General features: G+C 58.3%; 1 protein-coding gene across 1 annotated transcript; it reads right to left on the bottom strand.

Annotated features, from left to right (window-relative positions):
- Positions 1–783: 783 nt before the first annotated feature.
- Positions 784–26331, bottom strand: PHGDH (phosphoglycerate dehydrogenase). The gene is made up of 12 exons (XM_084866372.1): positions 26087–26331; positions 18304–18455; positions 16276–16341; positions 12787–12841; positions 12591–12689; positions 7027–7159; positions 6371–6519; positions 5041–5193; positions 4317–4449; positions 2773–2903; positions 1795–2032; positions 784–1082 (listed from the first exon to the last, which is right to left on the bottom strand). Exons 1-12 carry the CDS (start codon positions 26222–26224, stop codon positions 928–930), a joined length of 1602 nt encoding a protein of 533 aa, XP_084722498.1. The 5' UTR covers positions 26225–26331; the 3' UTR covers positions 784–927.
- Between the last annotated feature and the right edge of the window lie 348 nt (positions 26332–26679).

Raw genomic sequence — 26679 nt, 5'->3', positions numbered from 1 at the left:
GCCCCTGACGAAACCCTCCCGACACCTCAGAGAAACCGTCCCAGCTGAACCCTTCCTCCCCTGGACTCCACGGAACTCGTGCACCTGCTGCGGCACTTCCTGCCCTGCTGACGGTGACCCCGTGACCTGTGTGTGCTGCCCCCCTCCTCCCCCCCACCCCCCGGAGGCTTGTGCGGGAGATGTCTGGGTTTACGGCTCCTCCTAGGCAGGTCACCTAGCCCCGTGGTCGGCAAACTGCGGCTCTTGAGCCACATGCGGCTCTTTGGCCCCTTGAATGTGGCTCTTTCACAAAACACCACAGCCCGGGCGAGTCTATTTTGAAGTGGCGTTTGAAGAAGTTGAAGTTTAAAAAAACTTGGCTCTCAGAAAGCAATTTCAGACTTGTTAATAACCATTTCACACAAAAAATAAACGGTTTTAAAATAAAAAAAAAATAAAAAAAAAAAAAGCAATTCCAATCGCTGTACTGTTGCTATTTGGCTCTGTGGACTGATGAGTTGGCCCACCATGGACCTAGCCCAGTGTCTGGCACATAAGGCTGCATGTACTCATTCACATGCATGTGTAGTTCCAGGCGGAAGGGGTCTGACACGCCGCGCTTTGTTCCTGTGAAAATGCCTCTGAATAACCAGAGGCAGGAGCACCCACACCCAGGCGTGCAGCTTGCCCATCCAGATCCTCCCTCCTCTGTGAACCCTCCTCCCCGCTCCCTGCGGCTGCCCGTGGGCGCCCTCTGGTGGCCCTTGTGGGTAATGACAACACACACACAAGGCGAATGGGGAGATGGGGGGGGGGGGGCTGTTTATTAGGTGGTTATAACAGGGGTCAGACCACGTCCGTCCGTGGTGCCAGCCCTGGGAGTGTGACCTCTCAGGGTTGGTCACCAAGCCCCCACGGCTGGTCCCCTGGTCCCGGGGCGCCCCAAGGTCAGAAATGGAACTGGAAGGCCTCGGTCACGTGTGGCTTCCAGGCGTCCAGGCTGGGCAGCAGCGAGGAGATGCCCATGACGTGCCAGGTCTCCCCGTCGGACACCACCGAGGTCTGGTAGGACAGCAGCTGCACGCCGGCCTCTGCCAGGAGCCCTGGGGAGGAGAAAGCCTGGGTTGGCACGGAGTGTGGGAAAGGAGAAACGAGAGCCTGGGGCCGCGGTGACGCCTGCCGCAGTGCAGGCTGATGGTCTCGGGATCAGAGAGCCGAGAGAGGGAGCGCCTGGCTCAGCTGTATTCCGGAGAGCATGGGGCGGGTGGGCGAGGCAGGGTGGGAACCGCTGAGCTGGAGCGGCTGCCTGGCTGGCTGGCTGCCAGCTCCATCAGACGCACCGCGAGAGAACAAAGCAGGCCTGCTCCTCGGCACAGCTGGCAGGGGTGGGGAAACTGAGCACTCCCTGCCAGGCAGTGCTCCAAAGCTCCCCTCAGCCCAGACGCCGGGGGACTGGGCAGCTCAAGATGGCATAGACTGTCAAATCTCAGAGGGAGCCGAAACCGGTTTGGCTCAGTGGATAGATAAGAGTGTCGGCCTGCGGACTGAAAAGGTCCCAGGTTCGATTCTGGTCAAGGACGTGTACCTTGGTTGCGGGCACATCCCCAGTAGCGGGTGTGCAAAGAGGCAGCTGATTCATGTTTCTCTCTCATCTATGTTTCTGGTTCTCTATCTCTCTCCCTTCCTCTCTGTGTTAAAAAATAAAATCTCAGAGGGAAGATAGGGGTGAGGAAGAGATCAACCAAAGATAGGACACCCCCTTCCACCCCTCCCCACCGCCTCAGGACGCCAGCACCCCCCCAGGCCCCTCCTCACCGATCATGGTGGGCAGCATGGCGGGGTTGGAGGGCTGGGCTCGGAACAGCAGCAGGGGCAGCCCCCTGCGGAGAGGCACTTCGGGTCGGAAGGCGGCTCCGTTGAGCGCCTGCAGCACAGGCGTGGTGCCCTGGACGAAGCCCACGGCCTGGTAGGGGGCACCGGCCAGGGCCACGCTCAGGAGGCCTTCCCCGCATCCCTGCTCTCCGGGCCCAGCGGGGTTATGGGAGGAGGTGACCTGCGGAGAGAAGGCAGGGGGCGGTCACGCCTCCTGGCGGCATCAGGCCGGCCCATTCCCTCAGCCCCACGGCCGATGAGTAGGGCTTCAGCCTGGCCCGCTGGGTTAGCCATCCAGAGCTGGGGGAGGGGTCCATGGGCCCCGTAAGGAAGAACGGATCTGCCTGGTACAGGGAACAGCTCGGAGGGGAGGGGTGGGAACGAGGGCTGCGGGGCTGACCCAGCCTGGCCGCTCCGGCTCACGGCTCCCTGCACAGAACCAGCCGCCTCCCTGGGACGTAGGTGTGGAGAGGGGGCGGGAGGGGGGCTGCCGGAGCCCCGCTTCCCAGGGCCGCTGCCAGCTCCCCTGGCAGCAGGCTTTGATCTACAAAGGGAGCCGGAGGGAGAGATGCCAAAGAGAAGCCGGGAGGGCAGCAGAGGCGAGCTGCCAGCTTCCCAGGAGCAGGCAAGCTCAGCAGGAAACCGGGCTCCATGGTGCATGCACAGCCCTGGAGGGAGCCAGAGCTGAGCACGCGAGGCTGCCTCCCAGCCCCCCGGCCAGACAGACACAAATGGGCCCCTCAGTGCTCCCGGCTGTGAAATGGGGGTGCTGGCACAGGCGTGCACACACACAGCACTTTCCTGCACAGCGACACTCGGAGGCACTCACTGAGCAGGGCTGGGGCGTGCTCTGAGCAGGCAGGGGAGAGGGCTGTGCCCAATGACACAGGTTGGGGTGGGGAGGGGAGGGTGGGCACCCACATTGAGGCCGGCCTCCTTCACCAGCAGCTTGGCGTTCACCAAGTTCACGTCCGCGTGATTGGAAGCGTCCTTGAGGAGGCCGACGATGACTGCGGGGCTCAGGCAGTTCCCGGCATTCTTCAGGGATACGCCTGGGGGGGCCGAAAGGAAGCCACCATGAGGCCACCGTTGGTTGAGCAACTCAGGAGGGGCAGGAGGCCCCAGCACCCACTGGGGACCCCGATCCCAGCCTGCCTGGGCCGTCCTGCTTCCCCCAAGGAGGAGCGGACACATGGTGGGTCTGCAGACTGCCCAGAGGCTGGCCGGCCTGGCCCTTGTCCCTGTCCCGGACTGGACCCCGAGGGCACTCTCATCCACTAAAAAAAAAGCATCTCCAGCCGAAACCGGTTTGGCTCAGTGGTAGAGCGTTGGTCTTTGGACTGAAAGGCCCCGGGTTCGATTCCGGTCAAGGGCATGTACGTTGGTTGTGGGCACATCCCGGAATAGGGGGTGTGCAAGAGGCAGCTGGTCGATGTTTCTCTCTCATCGATGTTTCTAGCTCTCTATCTCTCTCCCTTTCTCTCTGTAAAAAATTCAATAAAAAATATTTAAAAAAAAACGCATCTCCAAAACCTGCCCAAATCCAGTGTCCCCCACACCTGCCATGGCCTGGCCATCTGGCCTGCCTGTTCCTTCCGACATTCACACCCTTGCTGGCCTCAGGAAGTAGAAGAAAGGGGTCATCGAAGGAATTGCGGCCAGTTCCCTCTGCCTTGTGGCCTGGAGTCCCAGGACGGACAATGCTCAGGGTCTACCTGCCCGACCCTCACCCCCACCCGTCCCTCTCCCCGAGAGTCAACGGTCAATGGGGCGGACGGTCTCGGCAATGCTGGAGCCTCCCTGGTCTCTCCAGCACCTCTGCCCCGGGTGGAGCCTGCACAGTCAACAAGCGGCCGGCAGAGGGCGCTGTTCTGCTCCCACGTCGCGGCTGAGCAATGCCCCCAAGGCTACCATCTTGTCCCAGCGCCCATCTTAGGCTGTCGAGCACAGAACGTCCTCAACACCTCGTCTGGCACACCCATGGTGACTCACACTTCACACATGAAAAACACAAGGTTCGGAGACCGGGAATGCCACACAGCTGGTAAGCGACAGGGTCAAAACCAGCATCAAACTCCATGTCACTTAACCAGGACTCCCGCCACCAAATCCTACTGCCTCTCATGGGAAACTGTGTCTCTTGTGGAGGTTCCTCTTGCACCCCAAACAGGGACATCTTTAAACTACTGCACTCACACACACATCTTTAAAATAATGTGTACACGGGATTTGTGAAAATGAAGCATTTTTCCCAACGACTTTTTTGTCCCTCCTCTTCTGCCTCTAACTCAGTAGCAAGTGAGCCGTACTCAGAACATGGGGCCCCTGAGACCAGGGTCACCTCCGAGTCCCTCACTGGGGGACTCGGAGGTGACCCTGCAGTGGACACACCTGCAGCGGACACACCTCGTGGGGTGCAGAGTCCACACCCCTCCTCCCCTTCCCTCGGCAGGGTCCCCGCTCACCCTGCGTTACCACCTGGATGGTCCCTTTGGGGGACCCGGCCCAGGCTCGCATCAGAGTCCCCAGAGCTTCTGCCAGGCCGATCCACGGCTTGGTGTGCGGAGAGAAGGCGCTGGTGAGGGCCTGGGCATTCACCTGCAGGGAGACGGGGAGGGGGGCTGGGGTTAGGAAGAGGTGGGTGGGACCCGGCAGGCCTGTCCCAGCAAGCCTTGTTGCTGAGACCCAGCTCCCCAAGGACCGCGGAGAGCAGACGGCCAGCTGCTGGGAGCAGAGCCGAACAGCTGGGTGGCCATGAGCCTGTGGCAGGCGGAGGAAGTGTGCAAAGTGTGCAACTAACAAAGATCCTCACCCTCAGGGGCTTTCTCCACTGCCCCGCCCCCCACTCCGGGGAGTCCAGCCCTCAGCCCAGCCTCACCCCTGCATTCGCAGGCCTGCAGGGAACAAAGGAGCCTTTCCCAGGCGCTGGGCCCCGGGGAGAACCTCAATTCCCGCACAAGGCAGCAATGTCAGGGCGGAGCTGGGCTCCCTGCTGCCAGGCCTGGGCCTCCAGGCGAGGGGCAGGCCCGCTCCTGCCACCGGCCCAGAGGCCGACTCAGGTGGAACCTTACCTCGGCTCCCAGAGCAGAACCCGGCCACCACACCACGCTGTCCCTGCCGCCGTCACCAGGACTCCTCTCCCCCCTCCCCCCTTCCCCCCCCCCCCCCCCCCCCGCCTGGGATACTTACGACCCCCGCGAGGGCTCTGCCCTTCACCATGTCCACGAACTGCACCGCGATCTCCTCCCCGCAGCGGCTCTGCGCCTCCCTGGTGCTGGCGCCCAGGTGGGGGCAGCTGATGACGTTCTCGTGGTCCACCAGGGCGCGGTCCCGGGGCGGCTCCTGCCGGACAGAGACGGGGACGTTGGCAGGAGGGAAGGCGGCTCCTCCTCTCATTCCGTCAGGGTGGCCACTGGGCTCCATGGCCGGCTCCCTCACGGATGCCCCGCCACAGCCAAGGGTGGCCAGAGCCCTGGACCACAGTCAAATAAATGTGCCTCTGGGCAAACCTCCATCTTCCCGAGCCTCAGTTTCCCACCCTCAGAAATGGGTGAGCACTGCTGCCTACCTTGGACCGTCGCCATGGAGATTACACGCCAGCAGTGGCACCTCCCGTGGTGGCTGCTTTTCCCTCAAAGCCCTGCCCCCTGCGCTCACGTTTGCAGACAGAAGGTGGCCACCTGGGCACCTCCTCCCCACGCTCCAGGGTCCCTCCACCCCTTCTGCTTGCTGAGCACAGCGCACTGCCCCTTGGGCTCTTCTCTGCCGGGCACTGTCCCCCGGGCTCAGGCGGTGGCAGTCAGTGCTCTGAGGAGGTCGGGGACAGAGGATGGGTTGTGCTGGGAGAGGGCCAGGCACCCCGGCCCTCGGGAACCTCACCATCTAGTCCAGAGAGGTGACCAGAAACACAGACCCAGAGCGCTGTGCACCGGGCAGGGGATGGACAGCGAGCCTATGGGGGCTCGGAGGGCGGGGGTGGCCAAGGTCACACAGTTCACACAGGCCAGGCACCCGCCCGGGCCTCGGCCAAAGTCCATGCTCTCCCCGGGCTCCGGGTGTTGAGGCGGCGAGGGGATTCTAGGGGAAGTGCACCCTCCATCGCTGGGCCTGGCGCACGGGCAGGATGGGTGGGGGGTGAGAGGTGGGGGTGGAGGAGGAGACCTAGGGGAGCAGCCCACCCTGGGGACCCGGAGCCTCTAACCTCTGTCCTGGGAGAGGAAGGGCGGGAGAGCCAGGGCACTGGGCGCAGCGGGCGGGATTCGCTTCATCAGACCCACATCAACAATGAAACCTCTCTCCCTGCCGCAGGCCCGGCCTCAGGAGCCCGTGCCGCTGTCTCCTCTGAGGTTCTAACCCAGCAGGGACCAGGATTGGTCCCACTTCACACTCGGGTTTTGCAGGAGCCAGCGTGGGGAGGCCTCCTCAAACCACACAGCACAGGGCCATTTCTCTCTCCCCTTTCTCGGGAGGTGCCCTGCCCCCTCCAGGGTCCTGACTCCTCCCACCCCCACGCACTCACCTCGGTGAACACGTCCAGCGCGGCGCCCGCGCACTGCCCGGACTGCAGGGCGCGCAGCAGGGCACCCTCGTCCACGATGCCCCCGCGGGCGCAGTTCACCACGCGCACGCCCTTCTTGCACAGCGCGAAGGTGCCGTCGTTCAGCAGGCCTGGGGGGCGGGGGAGGGGGGGAGGGGTGCCACCATGGTGCCAGGATCCCATGGGCTTGGCTCCAGCTCAGACCCCCTTCCCTGCCCCCCTCCTCCCTACAGGCGTCCCCCTCCCCTCTGAGGCGCTGGGCCAGACCCCGTTCAGAAACCTCCTAGAATAGAAGTCCCTGAGATACGGCTGCACCCAGGGGGTCCGGAGCCAGAAAGGCCTGCAGCGGCCCAGCCACTCACTATCCAGGGACACTGGTCTAACATGTTGCCCCAGCTCACCCCTGCACCCCACAACTCCCTGCGAGCTCACCCCTCCCCTCGAATGCAGGGCAGTTCACAAAGCATCCTATGCCGGTGCTGGCAGAGCTGGGGGCCCATCCCCAGAGCTGATGACACACACACTCTCACACGTACACACGGGCACACACACGAACACACACGCACAGTGTCTGTGGAAGCCCTGGACGGCGGCCCACCCTGATCTGGCCCGTGGCTTCCGTGGGGGGACAGACCCACCTGTCGTGGAGGGCAGGAGGGGGGTGTGCACCGTGATGAAGTCACAGAGCGGCCAGATCTCCTCCAGGGGCAGCTGCTGAACGCCGAAGGAGGCCGAGACCTCTGGGGAGATGATGGGGTCGTACCCTACAGTCTGGTCGTGAGAGAGAGTGTGTGTGTCATTAGGATTAGTATTTATATTATTAATGGCAACCATGGGACAGTTAACATGCTAAGCCTTCTGCAGACACCAGTGTCCTGAATACAGGGGCTTACCCACGAGGAAGGGCCCGGACCAGAGCGGAAAGGCGGGGGTCGGCCTGCGCGCTCTTAACCATAAATGTGGGAGCGGCTCCTGTGTGCGGCCCACGGGCCATGTGGAGCGTGGACGCCCTTGGGAAGCAGGGCGCCCAGGGAGGGAGGATGGTCGGTCACTCGGCGGTCAGGGTGGGGCACATCCAGGAAAGGGAGGGGCGGCTGGCTGCAGCCGGGGGACCACAGGGCCAGACGGCAGGGGCCCTGGCTGCTTGGGCAGAGTGCGGGAGGAGGGAGGGAGGGAGGGGCGGCGGTGCAGAGCAGGGTTAGAGACCAGGATGCGTCACCAGGGAAGTGGGTGAAACACCGGTGCTGGAGTTATTGCTCTTAGGGGCTTAAGATGCATCTGGTCTTGGAGGGCAGACCGCGGTGACTGGCCACAGGGATGGGGGTGTACATGACCAGTGACAGGTGCTTTCCACAAGGCAGGGCTGATGGGGTGGGAGCAAGGCCCTCAGAGGAGGGGAGTGAGACAGCGGGGTACCGAGGAGGGGGAGGGCCCGGGAAGAACCTTGTCTGGGGAGGAGGTGGGCCCTCCTGAGGCTGCTGAGAAGGAAGAGGGTTGACTACTGGGAGACGGGGGCAGCCAGGGAACTTGGGCTATCAGCGTCAACAAACCGCATCCCACTGGCCAAAGGTCATCATCGCATGTCAGCGAGGGAAAGAGACGGGCTGGTGAGCCGGGGCAGGTGGAGAGGGGAACCGAGACAGCTGGCTGAGCAAACCGGCCGAGCAACTTGCAGCCAGACATGGGCGCCGCCTCCGGGCAGATAACATCTAGGCTGCAGGTCTATTTCGGCTCCCGGCTCAGCCAAGCAGCAAAGCCAGGCGGGTGGGCGATGCCAGGGCCAGCTGTGATGACTCACCACCCCCCATCCGGGCTCTGACCAATCAACAGAGGCCAGGACGCCCCCCCCACCCCCAAAACGGGGAGCACGAGCTGCAAGCATCTCTCCCGCATCAGGAACAGCCTGGCCCCCGGACACCCATCCTGGAGCGCGGGTACCATGCCAGCCAAGCAGCTGGGAGGTGCCTGCAACCAGGTGCGAAGCCAATGACAGGAACAGTTATTTTAGAAAATAAAATGGCAAAGAAGATGGCTCAGTGGATAGAGCGTCGGCCTGCGGACTGAAGGGTCCCGGGTTCGATTCTGGTCAAGGGCATGTATCTAGGCTGCAGGCTAGGTCAGGAAAACAATTGGGAGGCAACCAGTCGATATGTCTCTCTCACATCAATGTTTCTCTCTGTGTGTCTCTCCTCCTCCCTTCTACTCTCTCTAAAAAATCAATGCAGCCAAAACTGGTTTGGCTCAGTGGATAGAACATCGGCCTGTGGACTGAAGGTTCCCGGGTTCGATTCCGGTCAAGGGCGTGTACCTTGGTTGCAGGCACATCCCCAGTAGGGGGTGTGCAGGAGGCAGCTGATCGATGATTCTAACTCTATATCCTTCTCCCTATCTCTCTGTAAAAAAAAAAAAAATCAATAAAATATATATTTTTTTTAAAGAAGAAGACGGAGAAGCAAGGGAACGTGGGTATGGAGGAGGTGCCGCGTTCGGATCCCACTTCTCATCACCATATGGAAGAAGGAAAGCCACGCGGGCCCCATCCCAACCGCGGGTGGAGGCTCGGGGGAAGAAGGCTGCCTCCCGGTGGTGGCGTCTGGGATCACCAGCTGGTGACACCCAGGCCCACAGGGCCCGGCTGTCAGAGAAAGCCCATTTTTCCCTCTCGGGGAGAATGAAACACCCAGGGGAGGGGAGGTTTCTGTGCTTCTTCTCACAAGCCTTCTCACAGGCGTCTTTGTCCGCCGCCCGCTGGAACAATGGCCCCTTCATCTCCAACCCAGATGCATGTGGCACAGGGAGAGGAGAGGGCACAAAGCCCAGCCTGGCGAGCGGGTTCACACAACCTCAGGACCCTGGGCTCTCAGAAGTCAAGAAAAGGGGCAAGCCCTAGCCAGCATGGTTCAGTGGATAGAGTGCTGGTCTGTGGACTGAAGGGTCCCAGTTTGGATTCTGGCCAACAGCACAGGCCCGGGTTGCAGGCTCGATCCCCAGTAGGGGGCATGCAGGAGGCAGCCGGTTAGTGATTCTCTCTAATCATTGATGTTTCTCTCTCTCTCTTTCCCTCTCTCTCTCCCTCTCTCCCTCTCTCCCTTTTCCTTTCCTCTCTGAGATCAATAAATATATTTTTTAAAAAGGGGATAGGGGGCAAGCTGGCCAGGTGCCCCTGCCTGGGGCCAAAGGGAAGTGGGTGGGGCCAGGAGACAAGCATCTCTGCATGCCCAGGCCCTGACTCAGCTTTCTTTCACACACAGACCGAATCTCACTCATCCAATCTCACTCATCCGCAGGGAAAGAATTTGAAAGAAAAGCCCTGTTCTTGTTTTGGTTTGTGGATTTGTTGTTGTTATTTTACTGGAGTCAGGAACTGAGCTGAGACCTGGGGTCCTTGCACCAGGAGACCATGAGGGGGTGGGGCCCATTCTGCCCTGTAGCCAGATTCTTTAGCTTAGACTTGAAACTCTCCCCCCTACACACAGAAATCTTAAAACACAATATAAAACCAGATCAACTCAAAGCTGCAGAGGTGAGGCCCTCACGCCCCGCCTGACCCTCCTGCTGTCCCTCCTGCTGTCCCTCCTGCTGTCCCTCTGGCACCTTTCCAGGGCCTGAAGCTCTGGGAAGGATTTGAAAATCACGCACTGTTCTGGGTCAGTAGGAATTCTAACGACAGACCGAGATAAGAGAGCTTTTGATCTAGAAAGAACTCAGGGAAGGGCCTGTGTAACCGGCAGGGGTCAGGACAGGGGTCAGGAGGGAAGACAGCCGTGGAGGTACAGGGCAAACAACACAGATTAGCAGTCAGGAGACCCAGAGTCTGAGCCGGCCTCCACCACCTACCGCTCCTTTTTTCTTGAGCAAATCACAGAACCTTCCTGGGCCACAGTTTCCTTATCTGCTACAGAGATAATAACATTGACTCCGCAGGATCATGGAGCACAGAGTCTGACACAGGATCATGGAGCACAGAGCAGGCCTCAGTACACAGTTAGCCCAGTGGTCGGCAAACTCATTAGTCAACAGAGCCAAATATCAACAGTACGACCATTGACATTTCTCTTGAGAGCCCTATTTTTTAAACTATATAGGTAGGTACATTGTTATTAACTTGATTTGGGGTACTCCTAAGCTGGCCTTTGCTAAAAACTCAAGGGGCCAAGGAGCCGCATGTGGCTCAAGAGCCGCAGTTTGCCGACCATGGCATTAGCCAGACCCGAAAGATTCAGTGACATGTGGTGCCTCCAGTCCAAGGTCCAGCCCTCCGGGCTAAGTCAAACTCATTAGAACACCGGCCACCAAGAAACGTGTGAGATGCTGCTCTGCTCCTCACAGAAAACCTTGATCAGAAAGTGCAAGGCTCAGCTCTGGGCCCACGTGGGTCTCTTACACTTTCTAGACCAGAGGACACGCCGGCATGCATGCGAGAAGTCTCCAAAGGGATTGCCTGAGGGTTAGCCACACTACTGAGAAAAAGTGTCAAGCAGAACATGGGTCTCTATCGAGAGATCCAAACAATGCAGCCCCCCAGCAGCCTGCCAGCTCCGGGCATTATCCGGAAACCCGCATCTGTGCCACGTGGCTCAGATCAAGTCAGCCGCCGCTCTGCGATGGCTGCTCAGGGCTCTTTCTGGACCCGGGCCTGAGTGAGTGTCAGTACAGGCGGGCAACAGCCAAAACCTTCCTCCCCAACCACAACACACGCACACACACCAGGTGGTCCTGGGAAGGCACCGGGCTAAGCTCCCATCGGAGGTGAAGGATCCCTCGTTCCCCGAGGGACCAGAGAGTCACAGAGAAAGGAAAGGGGACAGTCCATCCCCAGCCCCTGAGCGCAAGAAGGTCTCTCTCTACGATTCCCGGGATAGAAAGGGATCAACTCTTCAATCCCTATACCCGGGAAGGGCCAGATGTCAGCCACTCACCAACAGCCTCATGCGTGATACCAGCCTGGGTGACAGACCAGACCGCTGTACCGATTTTTCGGTAATTTCCGAATCTGCCGCTATACCGCTGTACCTAATTTTCGGCCCTTTGCCTACCTAGACCTATGTTCTACAATGTCTCCAAGTTCCAGCTTATTCTAACCACTTGTTTGCACGTGACTAACATTTTTCTGTATCGTGTTGACTTTTTTCCTCTTGAATGTTCAGGAGCCCAGGTAGAGGGGACAGTTAGGCTCAGGGCCTCAGGTCTGGGAGGGTTTCATATGGTGGGGGGTCGAGGCAGGAGGCAGAGGAAGACAAGATGCTCACTATGGTAGAATGGGCTGCCCCCCTGGGCTATTGTCTGTCATCCATTCCCTGTGAGCCCTCGGAAAAAAACGAACCAACTCTGGAGGTCAATATAAAGGTAAGGGTTCATCAATAAGTTCCATGAAAATGGGAAGGACAGCCAGAGAGAGAGAGGGAGCTGGGGGGAAATGGAGAATTCTGGAACAGGGCCATGTGAATTTCTCAAACGATCTGATTTTCAAAGCTGTTTCCCTTAATGTTTAACGAAAGCCTCCAGGCTGCAGTCTGAACCCCCCACCCCCACCCCACCCCACTGCCACTGTGCACAGGCGGTGGCCCCCAGCCCTCCCAGTGCCTGTCACTCTGGCCTAAGTGGCCTCCCCTGTGCAGCGTCCCCCAGGTGTGGTTCTGCTTTTGATGACAACCCTCCCTCAACCGGAAGCCCCCCAGAACAGGATAAGGCAGGACCCTGAGGGGAGTGGGGGGCAGGGATGATTTCTAAGAAATGTGTGGAGTCTCCGGCCACCATCAGCTCTAGGATCCTACCAGCTTACAGACCAGCACCGTTCGGTTTCTGCTGAACCGCAGAGAGGAGCCAGAAGATGGATGGACAATTGCTCATGTTTCTTGAATCGTCACAGGCGACAGACACAACCCACAAGGAGGCCTCACAGCAGGGGGAAGGGGAGGTTGGAGGAAACGGGACCCCACTCCGCTGGGACTCAGGGCTACTACCCACCCCAGGGCCGAAGGACCTCCACTGAGGGGCCCCAGGTTCTGAGTTCAAGAATGCACACCAGCCGGTAATGCTCCCTCCCTGGCTGTACCTCCTGTTTAAGCCAGAGACTCTGAAAGGGGGGCGTGGGGGGTATCAGGGAACAATTGATGAACGCTTACGACGTTTGAGCCTTCAGCGCCTCGCACACAAAGCTGCCTCTTCCCAACGTTCTACGGGAAGCCTGCCGACCCCTTACCTTCATCCCGAAGGACTGCATCCGCACGGCCACCTCTCTCCCGATCCTCCCCAGGCCAAGAATCCCCAGCGTCTTTCCATTCAACTCGGTCCCCATGAACTGCAACCAAGCAGGCAAGGAGGCCGAGGTCAGCACCAGGAGTGCTTACGTCAGGCACCGAGCCGGGGGCGGGGGAGGGCAAGGCCCCGCTGCTCACCTTCTTCCGGTCCCATTTGCCATCCTTCATCGACGCCGTCGCCTGGGGAATCTGCCTGCAAGGACAGACGCAGGGTGAGCCGGCCCACGCAGACCCCTGCCGGCTCAAGGAGGCGTGCGGTGCTGCTCGAAAGCCACCTGCACCTGTCGTGGACCAAGCCCCGCCTGGGTCAGGGGCTCAGGCTCAGAGACAGGACGGTTGAGATTGTGCAGCACAGGGGGACCTTTGGAAAGGCCTGACTTGGGATCTTGCCAGTTTAGCTCAATGGATAGAGTGTTGGCCCACGGAATGAAGGGTGCCAGCTTTGATTCCGGTCAAGGGCATGTACCTAGGTTGCAGGCTTGATCCCCGGCCCTGGTCGGGGAAACAATCGGGAGGCAATGAGTGGATGTGTCTCTCTCACATCAATGTTTCTCTCTCTGCCTCTCCCCCTCCCTTCTATTCGCTCTAAAAGTTAATGGAAAGCCCTAGCTGGTTTGGCTCAGTGGATAGAGCGTCGGCCTGTGGACCGAAAGGTCCCAGGTTGATTTTTTTTTCAATCTTGGAAATTTAAGCCCCAAAGGTCTCAGGCTAGATTTGGGTGGGTGGGTGCCACCGTCCACACACGTCTAACTTCTCCACCTCCTGTCCCACCACCTCAGGCAGGCACTCACGCACGCTACACCCCACACAGCCTCTCTGCCCCTATTGGTTAACATGGCAGTCTAGTCTCCATGTGTTTTCTGGAGCAGACAAAGGAAGTTAGGGCAACGTTAGAGGGGAGATATGTCCTGTGGGATAAGGCCATCCAGGACAAGAAGCAATATCAGCCCTAGCCAGTTTGGCTCAGTGGATAGAGCTGTCGGCCTGCAGACTGAAGGGTCCCAGGTTCGATTCCAGCCAAGGGCACATGCCTGGGGTTGCGGGCTCGATCTCCAGTAGGGGGCGTGCAGGAGGCAGCCGATCAATGATTCTCTCTCATCATGGATGTTTCTATCTCTCTCTCCCTGTCCCTTCCTCTCTAAAATCAATAAAAATATATTTTACAAAAACCACAATGTTTAGAATGTTTAAGGAGCATCTTCTGTTTTAGACACTCCTATAGGAAATGTTTAGACGCCCATTAGCTCACTGAACGCTCAGGACTGCACAGGGTGGGCTCTGGAGGTTAAACACCCCGCCTAGCTCTGCCCTGGAGGCGGCTGAACTCACTCAAAGCCGAGGAAGGCCTCCCAGCAGGCAGCCTCCCAAGTATGAAAGGCTGGCTTTCCTGCTGGCCACTGCGTCCAGTGGTCTGTGGGCGGGTGGGTGGGTGCACAGAGATTCCACAATATTGTTCCTGTGTTTCTACTTCACTGACTTGTTTACAAAAAGCTCTTCCCTGCCGAAACCGGTTTGGCTCAGTGGATAGGGCGTCGGCCTGTGGACTGAAGGGTCCCAAGTTCAATTCTGGTCAAGGGCATGTACCTTGGTTGCAGGCACATCCCCAGTGGGGGGTGTGCAGGAGGCAGCTGATCGATGTTTCTAACTCTCTATTCTTTTCCCTTCCTCTCTGTAAAAAAAATCAATAAAATATATTAAAAAAAAAAAAAAAAAAAAAAAAAGCTCCTTCCTGTCTACCCATTAAGGACTTCCACCTGCTGGCAAGGCTGTTCTCCACTGGGAGCCCCGTGGACTTGTGGGTAAACTCAGCCAAGCTTAAGGAACTCGCTTCAGGGGAAAATCTCCATCTCCCTGCTTCAGCTCATCACACCATCGCATCTAGTTCGATGGTGTGAAAGTGCAAAAAGGGAAAGTGCTCTTGGTCTCAGCAAAGCCTAAAAAAAATGCCTCACTTGGTGAGACGGAGCCCCCAACCCTCACTCCCCTACCTGCCTCCTCTCAGCTCCCTCGCCTCCTGATCTCTGCCCACCCGACTCCACGGTGCTGAGATGTAGGTGCTAAGATGTATGGGATGGCACCACGGGCACAAGAAATCCCCAGACCCTCCCTCTAGCTGCTGTGCCCAGCTGGCCAGAGCCTCCCAGGTTCGGTCCTCACCAGGCCGGTCTCGGGGGACCAAGATGTGGGCGAGGGGCCCCAAAAGGGGTCTGACTCAGAAGAGAAGGTAAAGTGGGCAAGACGGGGAGATGTGCACTGGCTGCAGTCTCCTCCCTCTTTCCATGTCACCGCTGCTCTCCTAAAGGGTCCCAGGTTCGATTCCAACCAAGGGCACATGCCTGGGGTTGCGGGCTCAATCCCCAGTAGGTGGTGTGCAGGAGGCAGCTGATCAACGATGCTCTCTCATCATGGATGTTTCTCTCTCTCCCTGTCCCTTCCTCTCTAAAATCAATAAAAATATATTTTACAAAAACCACAATGTTCAGAATGTTTAAGGAACATCTTCTGTTTTAGACACTCCTATAGGAAATGTTTAGACGCCCATTAGCTCCTGTCATCTGTCCAAAGCCCTCCCCTGTGAGGCCCATTCAGGGCCTCCGCACCCACAGGGCCCGATGCTCTCAACGGTCCCGCCCACAGCGCCCACCGGGCCCAGGGCTGCCCTGCCAGGGAAGCAGTGACCAAACACAGGTTATGAGATGGGAATGCCTTCCTAACGGGCACTCGCTTCTCAGTTTGGATGCATCTTGGATGCGTGAGGTTGTGGCTGAGGGACTGGGATGAGGTGGTGGGGGCATCCTTTAAACAAGTGGTCGGCAAACTCTTTAGTCCACAGAGCCAAACACCAACAGGACAACGATAGACATTTCTTTGGAGAGCCACATTTTTTAGACGTAAACTTCTCCTAACGCCCCTTCTTCAACATAGACTCGCCCAGGCCGTGGTCTTTTGTGGAAGAGCCACACTCAAGGGGCCAAAGAGCAGCATTTGGCTCGAGAGCCGCAGTTTGCCTACCACAGACCTAGACGAAGTTGGTGGGGAAGGGTGCTCCGGGCAGCAGGAAGAGCATGTGCAAAGCGCGGAGGTTAGAGGTTAGAAGTTAGTGTGTGAGCCAAAACCGGTCTGGCTCAGTGGATAGAGCATCGGCCTGCGGACTCAAGGGTCCCGGGTTCGATTCCGGTCAAGGGCATAGTACCTGGGTTTCGGGCACATCCCCAGTGGGGGGGGGGGGGGGGGTGTGCAGGAGGCAGCTGATCGATGGTTCTCTCTCATCCATGTTTCTAACTATCCCTCTCTCTTCCTCTCTGTAAAAAAATCAATAAAATATATTAAATTAAAAAAAAAAAGAAGTTAGTGTGTGGAAACCAACTGCCAGATGGATGGGGAGAGTGAGAAGCAAGGAAGGAGAAATGAAAGATCACACACAATCCTCCCTCCACGGCCCTGCTCCCAGGTGACAGGCAGCACCAGGTAACGGCCCCTCCCCATGGGCCAGCACTGGGGACCTGACCTTGGTGAGGGGACAGAGCCAGGGGACTGAATGTTCCCCGGGGACCGGCCGCCTCGAAGGTTCCTGGCAGCCTGCACGCCGCCGAGCTGCAGCTACTCGCTAAGTTTCCGGCGACTTACCTGGCCAGACACATGATCATCCCGCAGGTGAGCTCGGCAGCACTGAGGCTGTTCCCGTTGGGGGTGCTGAGGGCAAAGGAAAGAGGGACTTCAGAGGGCCTCGGCCCAGGACTCTCACTCCTGTCCCCACAGAAGGCCTCGTGGGCACACTGCACCCGCTCTCCGCTCCATGCGCTTGTCCCAGCCTCCGCCCCGGGTTCCTGCGATGGCTCCAGCCCACCTCCCGGGGCTGGGACCTCCAGCACAGGAACACACCTGGCCCCGCTCCCCAAACTCACTCCTCCCGGGAGAGAAGCGTCTCCCTGGCCTGGCCAGCCCTTGTGGTTCCTCTCATTTCTGAATCTACTCGCCCGAGGCTCATGCCATCAACCTGACGGAGGCTGTGCCTCGATGGGTGACGTATCTATCAAATGCGAATGTCAGTCCATTGCCCACTGACCTTCCCCAAGGTGCCCAACTTGGTTTTCATTCGTAACCAAGTGATATATATAAACACATATATATATACTAGAGGCCCCATGCACAAAATTCATGCAGGGTTTGGGGGCATTGGTATCCCTCAGCCGGGCCTGCGCCCTCTTGCAATCTGGGACCCCTCTGGTATAGGGCCCCCTAAGCCTGGCCGGTGATCAGAGCCTATCAGGGCTTTCCTCTCCGCTCTCCCAGCAGCTGGCCCCGCCCCCACCACTGCCACTGCTCGCCATCTGTGCGGCGCTGCCCCCCAACTCCCCGTCACTGGCTGCCTCCCTCTGCTGCGGGCAACAGGCCACGTGGGGTGTGATCGCTTGGCTGGCCTGGGCCTGGCTCTGCGGGACAATCGTGGGGCGATGGTGGGCCCCCGACCAATAGAATCGCACCCACCGTGGCCGGCCTATATATTAAATCCTATATAATAAAAGGCTAATATGCAAATTGACCTGTTGCTATGACAAGCACTGACCACCAGGGGGCAGACGCTCAACACAGGGGGAGCACACTCAGCCAGAAGCTGGGCTCATGGCTAGCCAGCGCAGTGGGGTGGCAAGTGGTGGGAGCCTCTCCTGCTTTTGAAGCAGTGCTAAGCCATCAGTCGGACATCCCCGGAAGGCTCCCAGACTGCAAGAGGGCACAGGCCTGGCTGAAAGACCCCACACACACACACCAGTGCACAAATTTCATGCACTGGGCCTCTAGTAAATAATAAAGGTTGCTCAGAGCCTGTCTTTGCACCTGGCTCCCTGGCCCCCCAGGGAACAGGCCGTATGGGGACGCTGGGAGAGAGGCTGGGGGCCAGAGGCTGCTGCTTCTGGGTCCAGGGCAGCCATGTCAGATGGGTTACATTTAACATTCCTACTGTTGGGATATCGCCCACCCTCGCCAGATGACCGGTCAGTTCACCCCTACCCTAGAGGGGAGAGTGGAGGGAAAGGGCTTGAGGGCATGAGGTCCCCAGGGAAAAGGACTCCGAGGGACAGAGCCGTGGACCAAGGATAGTCTTGCCTCACCACACGCCAGGCGGGAGCCAGAGGTGAGTGTCCCCTTGCACGCGCATGCCGACACGGACCTTGCATGACCTTTCCCCCAGGTTTCTGCAAAAACCAGCTCCAGTGGGGACCCTTTTCCTACTGGCCCTGGGGTGTGAAAGGGAAACGGAGGCCCTGGCTGCAGAGGGGCCCGGGGAAGTGAGGAAGACAAAGACTGGGGTCCCTCGGGTGGCTGAGGTGGTGGGTGTGCGTCTAGATAAGAGCAGAGCTGACAATGCCGGCTCCAGACAGATAAAATCCACTAACTCCCTTCTGACTCCCACACCAGGCTGCAGACCCGCAGACACCTGGGGGAGGGTGGGTTTGGGAAGCACGGAGTTTGCAAAGACAAGCTCAGTGGCAAACCACTACGCTTGAGCACTGGCGACCGCCTGGACTCGGCTCCTCCTGGAAGTCCTCAGCTGCGGCCTGGGCCCTGGCTCTGCTTAACGCAGACCTCTCCCGCCCTCCTCGAGGTCCAGCCCCGCCCCCCGCCCCCGCCCCCGCCCCCGCCCCCGCGACTCACTTCATGACCAGGATGCCCTTCCTCGTGGCGGCCTCCAGGTCCACGTTGTCCACGCCCGTGCCGGCCCTGCCCACCACCTGGAGCTTCTCCGCGGCGTTGATGACATCGGCGGTCACCTTGGTGGCCGAGCGCACGATCAGGCCTTCGCAGTCCTGAGACGGGAGGAGAAAAGTGTCTGGGACCACGCAGCCGGTCTGGAAGAGCTCCTAGAGCTTCCTTCCCACAGGGGGCGCTCCCACGTGCTCACTGACCGGATAGTCTTGAGGAAAAGGAGGCAATGTTGGACCTCAAAGGGAGGGTGGGGATAAAAGGGAGAGATCCACCAAAGGACTTATGTGCACACATATGAGCCTAACCAGTGGTCGAGGACAATAGGGGGGCGGGGGCATGAGTGGGAGGTGAATGGGGAGGTTGAGGACAAATATGTGATTCCTTAATCAATAAAGAAATTAAAAATAGCCGAAACCGGTTTGGCTCAGTGGATAGAGCGTCGGCCTGCAGATTGAAGGGTCCCGGGTTCAATTCCGGTCAAGGGCATGTACCTTGGTTGCGGGCACATCCCCAATGGGGGGTGTGCAGGAGGCAGCTGATGGATGTTTCTCTCTCAAACATCAATGTTTCTAACTCTCTATCCCACTCCCCTTCCTCTCTGTAAAAAAATCAATAAAATATATTTTTTTTAAAAAAGAAATTAAAAATAAAAAAAGGCAATGGCGTGAGGCACCATTTACACCTCCAAGAAGCTCCCCCCAGTCAGCCTGGGTTAAAATCCAAGCTCCATCCCTGGTGAGCTCTGAATCTGAGCTTCAGCGTCCACTGTGAGAGAGAGGAGGCCATGGGACAGGCTGGGGGCAGCGCCGGGTGCGGTAGCTGGCCTTGCTACGAGTAAAGCTAGGACAAGCGGAAGAGGGAAACGGAGGCCAGTAGTTTTCAGCCAACGAGTCAATCCTATCTCCCCTAAACCAAAGACACTTAAAAGTAAATCGTTTGCATTCCTCCTCCCGGGCCCGAGGGTAAATGGACAGCAGAAATCCAATGAGTGCCACGGGCCAGCCACACCCAAGGACAGAAGGATAAAAGAATAAATTCCATTCTGGCACATCAGCATAAGGCTGAATATTCTATTGGGATCCTTCCCTGAGACCTCACCTCAAGGCCCAGCCTGGAAAAACCCTCAAAAGGAAGAACCAGCCGAAACCGGTTTGGCTCAGTGGATAGAGCGTCGGCCTGCGGACTGGAAGGTCAAAGGCATATACCTTGGTTGCAGGCACATCCCCGAAAGGGGGTGTGCCAAGAGGCCGCTGATCCATATTTCTCTCTCATCCATGTTTCTAACTCTCTGATCCCTCTCCCTTCCTCTCTGTAAGAACTCAATAAAATATTTTTTTTTTAAAGGAAGATCCAGCTCAAGGTCTCCCTCCCTCGCAGGAACAGGCCTGTGCCTCCCGCTGCTTTCCCACAGGCCCCACAGGCGGGCAGCTCCTCAGCTCTGAGGGACCCCCCCCCCCCCCGAGGCTTACAACCGGGCAGCACGGGCAGCGGTTGGCTGCCTCCCCTCTGACTTGTTGGTGAGCCAAAGCAGACCACGAGGCTCATCTCCCAGCCTTTCCTTGTTTCCTGTCCCCCGCCCCCCTTTAATAAACGTCCTCGAACGTTCACCCGGACTCGTGAATTTTTTTCCTGCACGAAGTCAAGGCCCCCTGCCTGGTAACAAAGGGACATCCCTGCCTCCACTGACCCTGGGAAGCCCCTAAGGTGACCAGACATCCCGATTTTTAACAATTTTGGAAAAATCGGGACTTTTTTTTAAAACACCGCGGGTCGCGGGACAAATTGTTAACAATCAGGACTGTCCCGCCAAAAGCGGGATGTCTGGTCACCTTACCCTAGGCTGGCCCATGGAAGGCACTCAATAAACAAATGGTGGTCGGCTGAGTGAAAAAGTAAAGTGATGCCGAAATCGGTTTGGCTCGGTGGATAGAGCGTCGGTCTGCGGACTGAAAGGTCCCGGGTTCGATTCTGGTCAAGGGCATGTACCTTGGTTGCGGGCACATCCCCAGTGGGGGGTGTTGCAGGAGGTGGCTGGTCGATGTTTCTCTCTCATCGATGTTTCTAACTCTCTCTCCCTCTCCCTTCCTCTCTGTGAAAAATCAATAAAATATATTTTCTTAAAAAAAGGGAAGTGAGTGAAGAAAAGACAAAACCGCTGAAAGGGAAAACATCTCCTAAAAAACAGAGGCCAAAGCAAGGGGGAAGGAGAGAACAATGAAACGGGTCCAAAACGGCTCAGACACCCAGGCAATGTTAAGAGTCAAATCACACACGTGAACACCGAGACCTTCTTTCTAGTCCTCCGAGCCACTTTACATGGCCACTCGCCACGCGGGACCCCGAGACGGTCTTCCCTCCTCATCTCCCCACCACAAGGATATTGTTGCCCAAACACCCACTGAGCATCCCCAGACAATAGAGCAGGTGAACAAGCACCCGGCCCACCCCCAGCTGGGTGGGGAAGCAACAAGCATGGAGTGGTCGGGAGGCTGGGTTAGAGGGTTAGAACCCTCTGTCTCTGTCTGGTCTCTGTCTGGTCTCTGTCTGGGTTAGAGGGTTAGAACCGATGGCCCTCGGGGCCCTCCCACATCTGCTCATCTGCTCAGACTCCCATGAGTGGGAATCTCTGCCTCTTCCTCAGCGGAGCTCCCGGCTGGATCCCACGAGAACTTTCTTTTCTCCCTTCCCCCACCACATCGATTCTGGGGAAAGAAGAGCCAGCGGGCACCTGGCTCCAAGGGCGAGGGCCCCGCTGAAATACTGTGCACCAGCCCAGAGCCCAGGAACAAGTCAGTCAGGGTCCACAGAGAGATCACAGCCCCACAGTCCGCCACGGCCGGAGGTGGGGGCATGGGCGAGGCGGGGGTTCAAGTTTACACATAGCCCAGTCTCTAGATCTGGAGGCTTCCCCGGTGTTTCAGGAGACGGCAGAGAGCTTGATGCAAGACCCCTCATGGGCACCCCAAGCTCTTATATTTATCTGTGACTCTATTATCCGTGGTTCTGAAAGAACACCTCACCATGGGACGTTCAAAGAAGCATTTACCAAAAAGCATGAAAGTCTCACCCCATTTCACAGATGAGAAACTGAAGCTTCCTCCCCACCCCCACAAATGAAGACTGCCCACGCCCCCTCCTCCTCATTTCTCCTTCCCATCTCCGGGGTGTCTGCTGTGTATATCTGGAATTACGCTACACCTGTCAACCAGTCACAGCCCCACCCAAGGAGCTCGCGGCCACCACACGCCAGAGCTCACCACTGCACGTGCGTGGTGTGACCTCGGCGTGTCCAAGGCATGCAAAGGTTAAGGCGACAGACAGGAGCCACCCAGTCTGGGCTGCGGGCCAACGCCTGGTACTCGGAATTCCTCCTAGTTGGACATCAACCAATGCCCGGCCGGAAAGGGGACACGGTGTCTGCCCCACATCCAAGTCCACGCACTGGCCTGCACAGAAAAGGATCCCCCTCCCTAGCCACACGCCACCCACTCTGCCAGGCAGGCAGCCTCCCTCCCATGAGCCCTTTGCCAACAACCCCGGACGCCATCACAGACCCTCCCCCGTTTTATCCTCTGCTTCATGTCTTCTCCTCAACGTCCTCTCTCGGACCTGCAGTTTGCTTTTCTCAGACATCCCTAAAGCAAAGCTTGTTTTAATGGCTGATACTCCATAAAAGACGCCGCTGAATACATGAGCCCAGTGATTAAACCTACCCTCCACCATTCTCCCCACCCCCACCCTCCTTCCCCAAATATTTGATCGGGTCACATGATTGGAAATCCAGCATCAGAAATCCCTTCTCTTGAGTGTGATAAGAGGCTTAAGATTGACTTGCGTGAGCACTGAACAGTTTTCTGAAAAGGGAGAGCAAGTTGGGAGGCAGTGGGGAGAAAGAAAGATTCGGAAATTGCCATATCCATCAACAGAGCCAAAGTCACTGGACAGACCCACGTATGTGTGGGGATTTACAGAATAATAAAGGCAGCCCTAGCCGGTTTGGCTCACTGGATAGAGCATCGGCCTGGGGACTGAAAGGGTCCCAGGTTCAATTTCGGGTCAAGGGTGGCATGTACCTTGGTTGCGGGCACATCCCCAGTGGGAGGTGTGCAGGAGGCAGCTGGTCAATGTTTCTCTCTCTTCAATGTTTCTAACTCTCTATCCCTCTCCCTTCCTCTCTGTAAGGGATCAATAAAAATATATTTTAAAAAATAATAATAAAGGCAGATTTCAAACTGCTGGGGAAAGGAAGATCTAAGCAATGAATAGCAGTAGGAAAATGTAAGGGACAAAACACTGAATTCCTTCTTTATCTTTCTTACAATTATGAGCTAAAGGTATAAATGCATTACCGGCCTGCGGGCTAATGGATTCTGACCAGCACTGCTGTTTAATGAAACAAGAAAATACATAAATGCATCACCTACGGTATGGGTGTTCTTTCATGAAACTTTAGTACATGTGTGTCCATATGTGTAGATGTGTAAACGGAGTGGTGACGGGAAATTACTTTCTGATTGTGGGTCATGGCCAACGTTTAAAAGCCACTGATCCGTGGTAAGATTTCAATGTTCCTGCATATGTGATTTAAGAAGTGGCACCAGCCGGGATAGGTTTGGCTCAGTGGATAGAGCGTCGGCCTGCGGACTGAAAGGTCCCGGGTTCGATTCTGGTCAAGGGCATGCACCTTGGTTGCGGGCACATCCCCAGTGGGGGGTGTGCAGGAGGCAGCTGGTCGGTGTTTCTCTCTCATTGATGTTTCTAACTCTCTGTCCCTCTCAATTCCTCTCTGTGTAAAATCAATAAAATATATTAAAAAAAAAAAAAAAAAAAAAAGAAGTGGCACCAGCCAGGCAGTGTAGCTCAGTGGTTGAGCGCTCACCCATGAACGAGGAGGTTGAGATTCAATTCACAATCAGGGCACATGTCCGGGGTGCAGGCTCCATCCCCAGTGTGGGGCGTGCAGGAGGCAGTCGATCAACGATTCTCTCTCATCACTGATGTTTCTATTCCTCTCTTCCTCTCCCTTCCTCTTTGAAATCAATAAAAACACATTTAAACAACAACAACAAAGAAGTGGCACCAGCCGAGAGAGGAGGGGTACACAGCCTTGAGTTTTGTAAGTTCCAAAAACAGATGCTTTGTTATTCCAAGCCGGTTTTCTAAACATTTTTTTTCACTAAGACCCACAGTTAAGAAACACATGATTAAGTTGTGATTTTAAACTCGCATTATCCCACACACACCCCACAACTTCACACATAGCTGAAAACAAATTCAGCCTTCCTCTCTGCATAGTTCTTATTTTGTGAGTGTTTTTTCAAATGCTAATTATGACCCATGAAAGCGACTTCCTTACCCAGCCATGGACTAGCTGTGACTTGCTTCAAGTCTGCACAGGACGGTTCTGGGGGAGTGAGCTGAGCGAGGGCAGCCTGTGCCTGCCCAGAATGCAAAGGAGTGGGGAGAGGCCCGGCCTGGCTCGGGTGATGTGTGGGAGTTCCTTCCATTCTGTAAGAATGGAACTGGGGGAGGCGGGGCACTAAGACAGAATAAGAGCACAGAGTGGAGAGGAGAGGAGAGGGCACCGTCCTGTCAGCTGCCAAGCAGAAACCCCCCCACCCCCCGCCCCCCACTCCCCACTGAAAGCTCCACAGAAGCAGGCAGGCAGGCTGGCGCTCCCAAACAGCCCCAGGAGGCCTGGCAGTCCAGCCAAGAAACACCCCTCCCGCCCTGCCAGTTCCCAGCGCCTTGAAAAGGGCCTCCAGATTTCAGCGCCACACTCCCAGCTCCCACCTGGCTGGCTTCCCAACGCCTGGAGACGCCTCCCGTCCTTCCCAATCCCACACACAGCCCTCCCCGGCCCCCGGCCCCCGGCCCCCGGCCCCCGGCCCCCGGCCCCCTCTCTCCTCCCCGCCCCCTCCCTCCTCCGGGGTATAGGATCTCTGATTTCCATAAGAAAGCTACCAAGCCCCAAGAACAGGCCACGCTCCCCATTCCAGTGGCCTGGTGGGTCTGGAGCTGGGCTAGAGGCCACGCCACTGCCCTCTGGCCACTGCCCAGAGCCAAGGTCATTGGCACCATTCATACAAAAGAGGAAGAGGTGGTGCGTGTGAGGCGCCTGCCTCCCACCGGGACCTACCCACCCTGCTCCTAGGATTAGGTCCTGAGCCCTTGCACTCCCTCCTCCCCATTCTCTCCCCGCCCCCGCCCGCGCCCCCAAATCCAGGCCGATCAGCCCCTCTCCCACTCCTGCAGCGGGCCAGGCGGAGGCCGGGCTGCGGGGCTCTCAGGCACCACCATCCTCTGGCGCCGTGGGACCAGGTCCCCTCAGCAGCTGATAAGCTCCCTGGAGGCACCGACCGGTCGGAAACTTCCCTGAGTCCGGGAAGGGGTGTGGGCATCCGGACACCGCCTGTGGGGGGGCGGGGAGTCCACGGAGAAACACGGCCGCAGAGCCCACCGCCCAGGCAGCGGCGAGGACCACGCGGTGGCCGCCGGCGGTGTGGGTGTCAGGACCCCGGGGGGAGCGAGGCCGGAGGGGGTGGGTCCGCGCAGAGGCGGGCAGAGAGTGGGTCGGAGGCTACCCTACGGGAGGAGGGTGGGGGAGACAGCGGGGTGCTGCGGGGGACAGGAGCTGGCGTGAAGAGTTCCCAAAATCAATGACACCCACCACCGGGCGAGGCCACCCACCCTCCCAGGAAGGAGAGGACCCTTCCAGCCAAGGGAGACGAAGATGTGGAGTCGATTGTGTGCACGCATATGGGCCTAGGCAGTGGCCATGGACAACAGGGGGGTGGGAGCATATGTGGGGAGGGGTTTGGGATGGGAATGGGGGGATGGGACAATTATGTGATATCATAATCAATAATAAAAATTAAAAAAAGATGTGGAGTCGCCTGTGCCCATTACGCATCCCAGCAAACCAAGGTGCGTTCCTGGGAAAGGCTGGCTAAGAAACGGCAATTGCCTGGGGGGCGCCTGGGGGCGATCCCCGTCCGGCCCGGTCGTTCCGGACCAGCAAGGAGGCCCCAGGGAGGCGGCCCACCCGCCCGCCCGGGGCCACGTGCGGGGCCGGAGCTGCCTGGACCCGGGCCGCGTGGGCGGCGCAGGCTCTCGGGCGCCCCCCGCCCCGTTTCCTCCGGGCTCCCGGGCGGCCGAGGGGCGGTGAAAGCTGCCGGCACTCTTGCGTCAGACGGAGGGAGGCGGGCACGCTGGTGGCCGTGCAGCAGCTGCCACGAGACAGGCTGGGACCCGGCCAGCGCCCCCCGGGAAGGCACGATCCGGCCGGGCCAGGGCCAGGGGGACCCAGAGCTCCGCTCGGGGGGGATCGCCGGTCCCGGGGCGCAGGGAGCCACTCTGGCCGCCTCCCCGGGGGCCACCGGGCGCCGAGGCGCGGGGGGCCGCGCTGGCATCCATCCCGCCGGGACCCTGCACAGCGCATGGCTGGGCGCATGGCTCGCGGGGGTGGGCAAAGCCAAGGAGATACGCGCGCAGTTTGCAAACTGAGCGGAAAGTTTACATCCTGCAGCTCACCGCCGCCGGGTGTTCCTCCCTCCTGACCCCTCCCCCACCACCACCCCCCAACCCTTTAATCCAGAGGCCCCAGGACCCACCGACACCCGGGGCCGGGGTGGGGGTGGGGTGGGGCGCGCCGGCCCGGGCGCGGCCAGCCGGTTTCCGAGGAGGATGCCACCGGCCGCTCTTGTCTTCCTCCCCCCGCTCCTCGCGTTACCTGCAGCTCGGCGATCAGCTCCTCCTGGCTCAGGTTCTGCTTCTCCACCACCTGCAGCCCTCCATCTTGCAGGATCTTCCGGCAGCAAGGGTCCAGGCTGTCACTGATGAGCACTTTCTGCAGGTTTGCGAAGGCCATGGCTGGCGCCGGCCTGGGATCCAGCGCGCGCTCTCTCTCTCCCGGGACCAGAAGCGCCTCGGAGCGCGCTCGGGAGGCCGGGCCTGTGTAACTGGGCGGGATTCGCGATCTCCCGCTCCCCCCTTGTCTCCCCCTCCGGCTCCTGCCGGCTCCTGCGATTGGACAGAAAAGCTCCAACTCCCGGCGGCTCCGCCTCCTCCTCCTCCAGGCTCCGAGCCTTCGGTTCCCCTCCCACCTCATTATTCGCAGGGATTGAATTTCTCAATCTCAGCCAAAAACCCTTCCCTGCACCTGGCGAGCATATATATATACACCATATACACCAGTAGAAGCACAGTTTATGCTGACTGGGCCGATTTGTATCTGCAATAAAGGGAGAAAGAAACCCGTTCTCACCGTCAGAGCGATGCTTTGTCTTCGCTTCTTTCCTCCGAAGGACTCATTCATGAATTCCT

Source organism: Pipistrellus hanaki, assembly GCF_964339955.1.
Source record: "Pipistrellus hanaki genome assembly, chromosome: 18".
Lineage (NCBI taxonomy): Eukaryota > Metazoa > Chordata > Mammalia > Chiroptera > Vespertilionidae > Pipistrellus > Pipistrellus hanaki.
The sequence above is the reverse complement of the archived record's forward strand: the minus strand, read 5'-3'. Positions and strand labels throughout refer to the sequence as shown.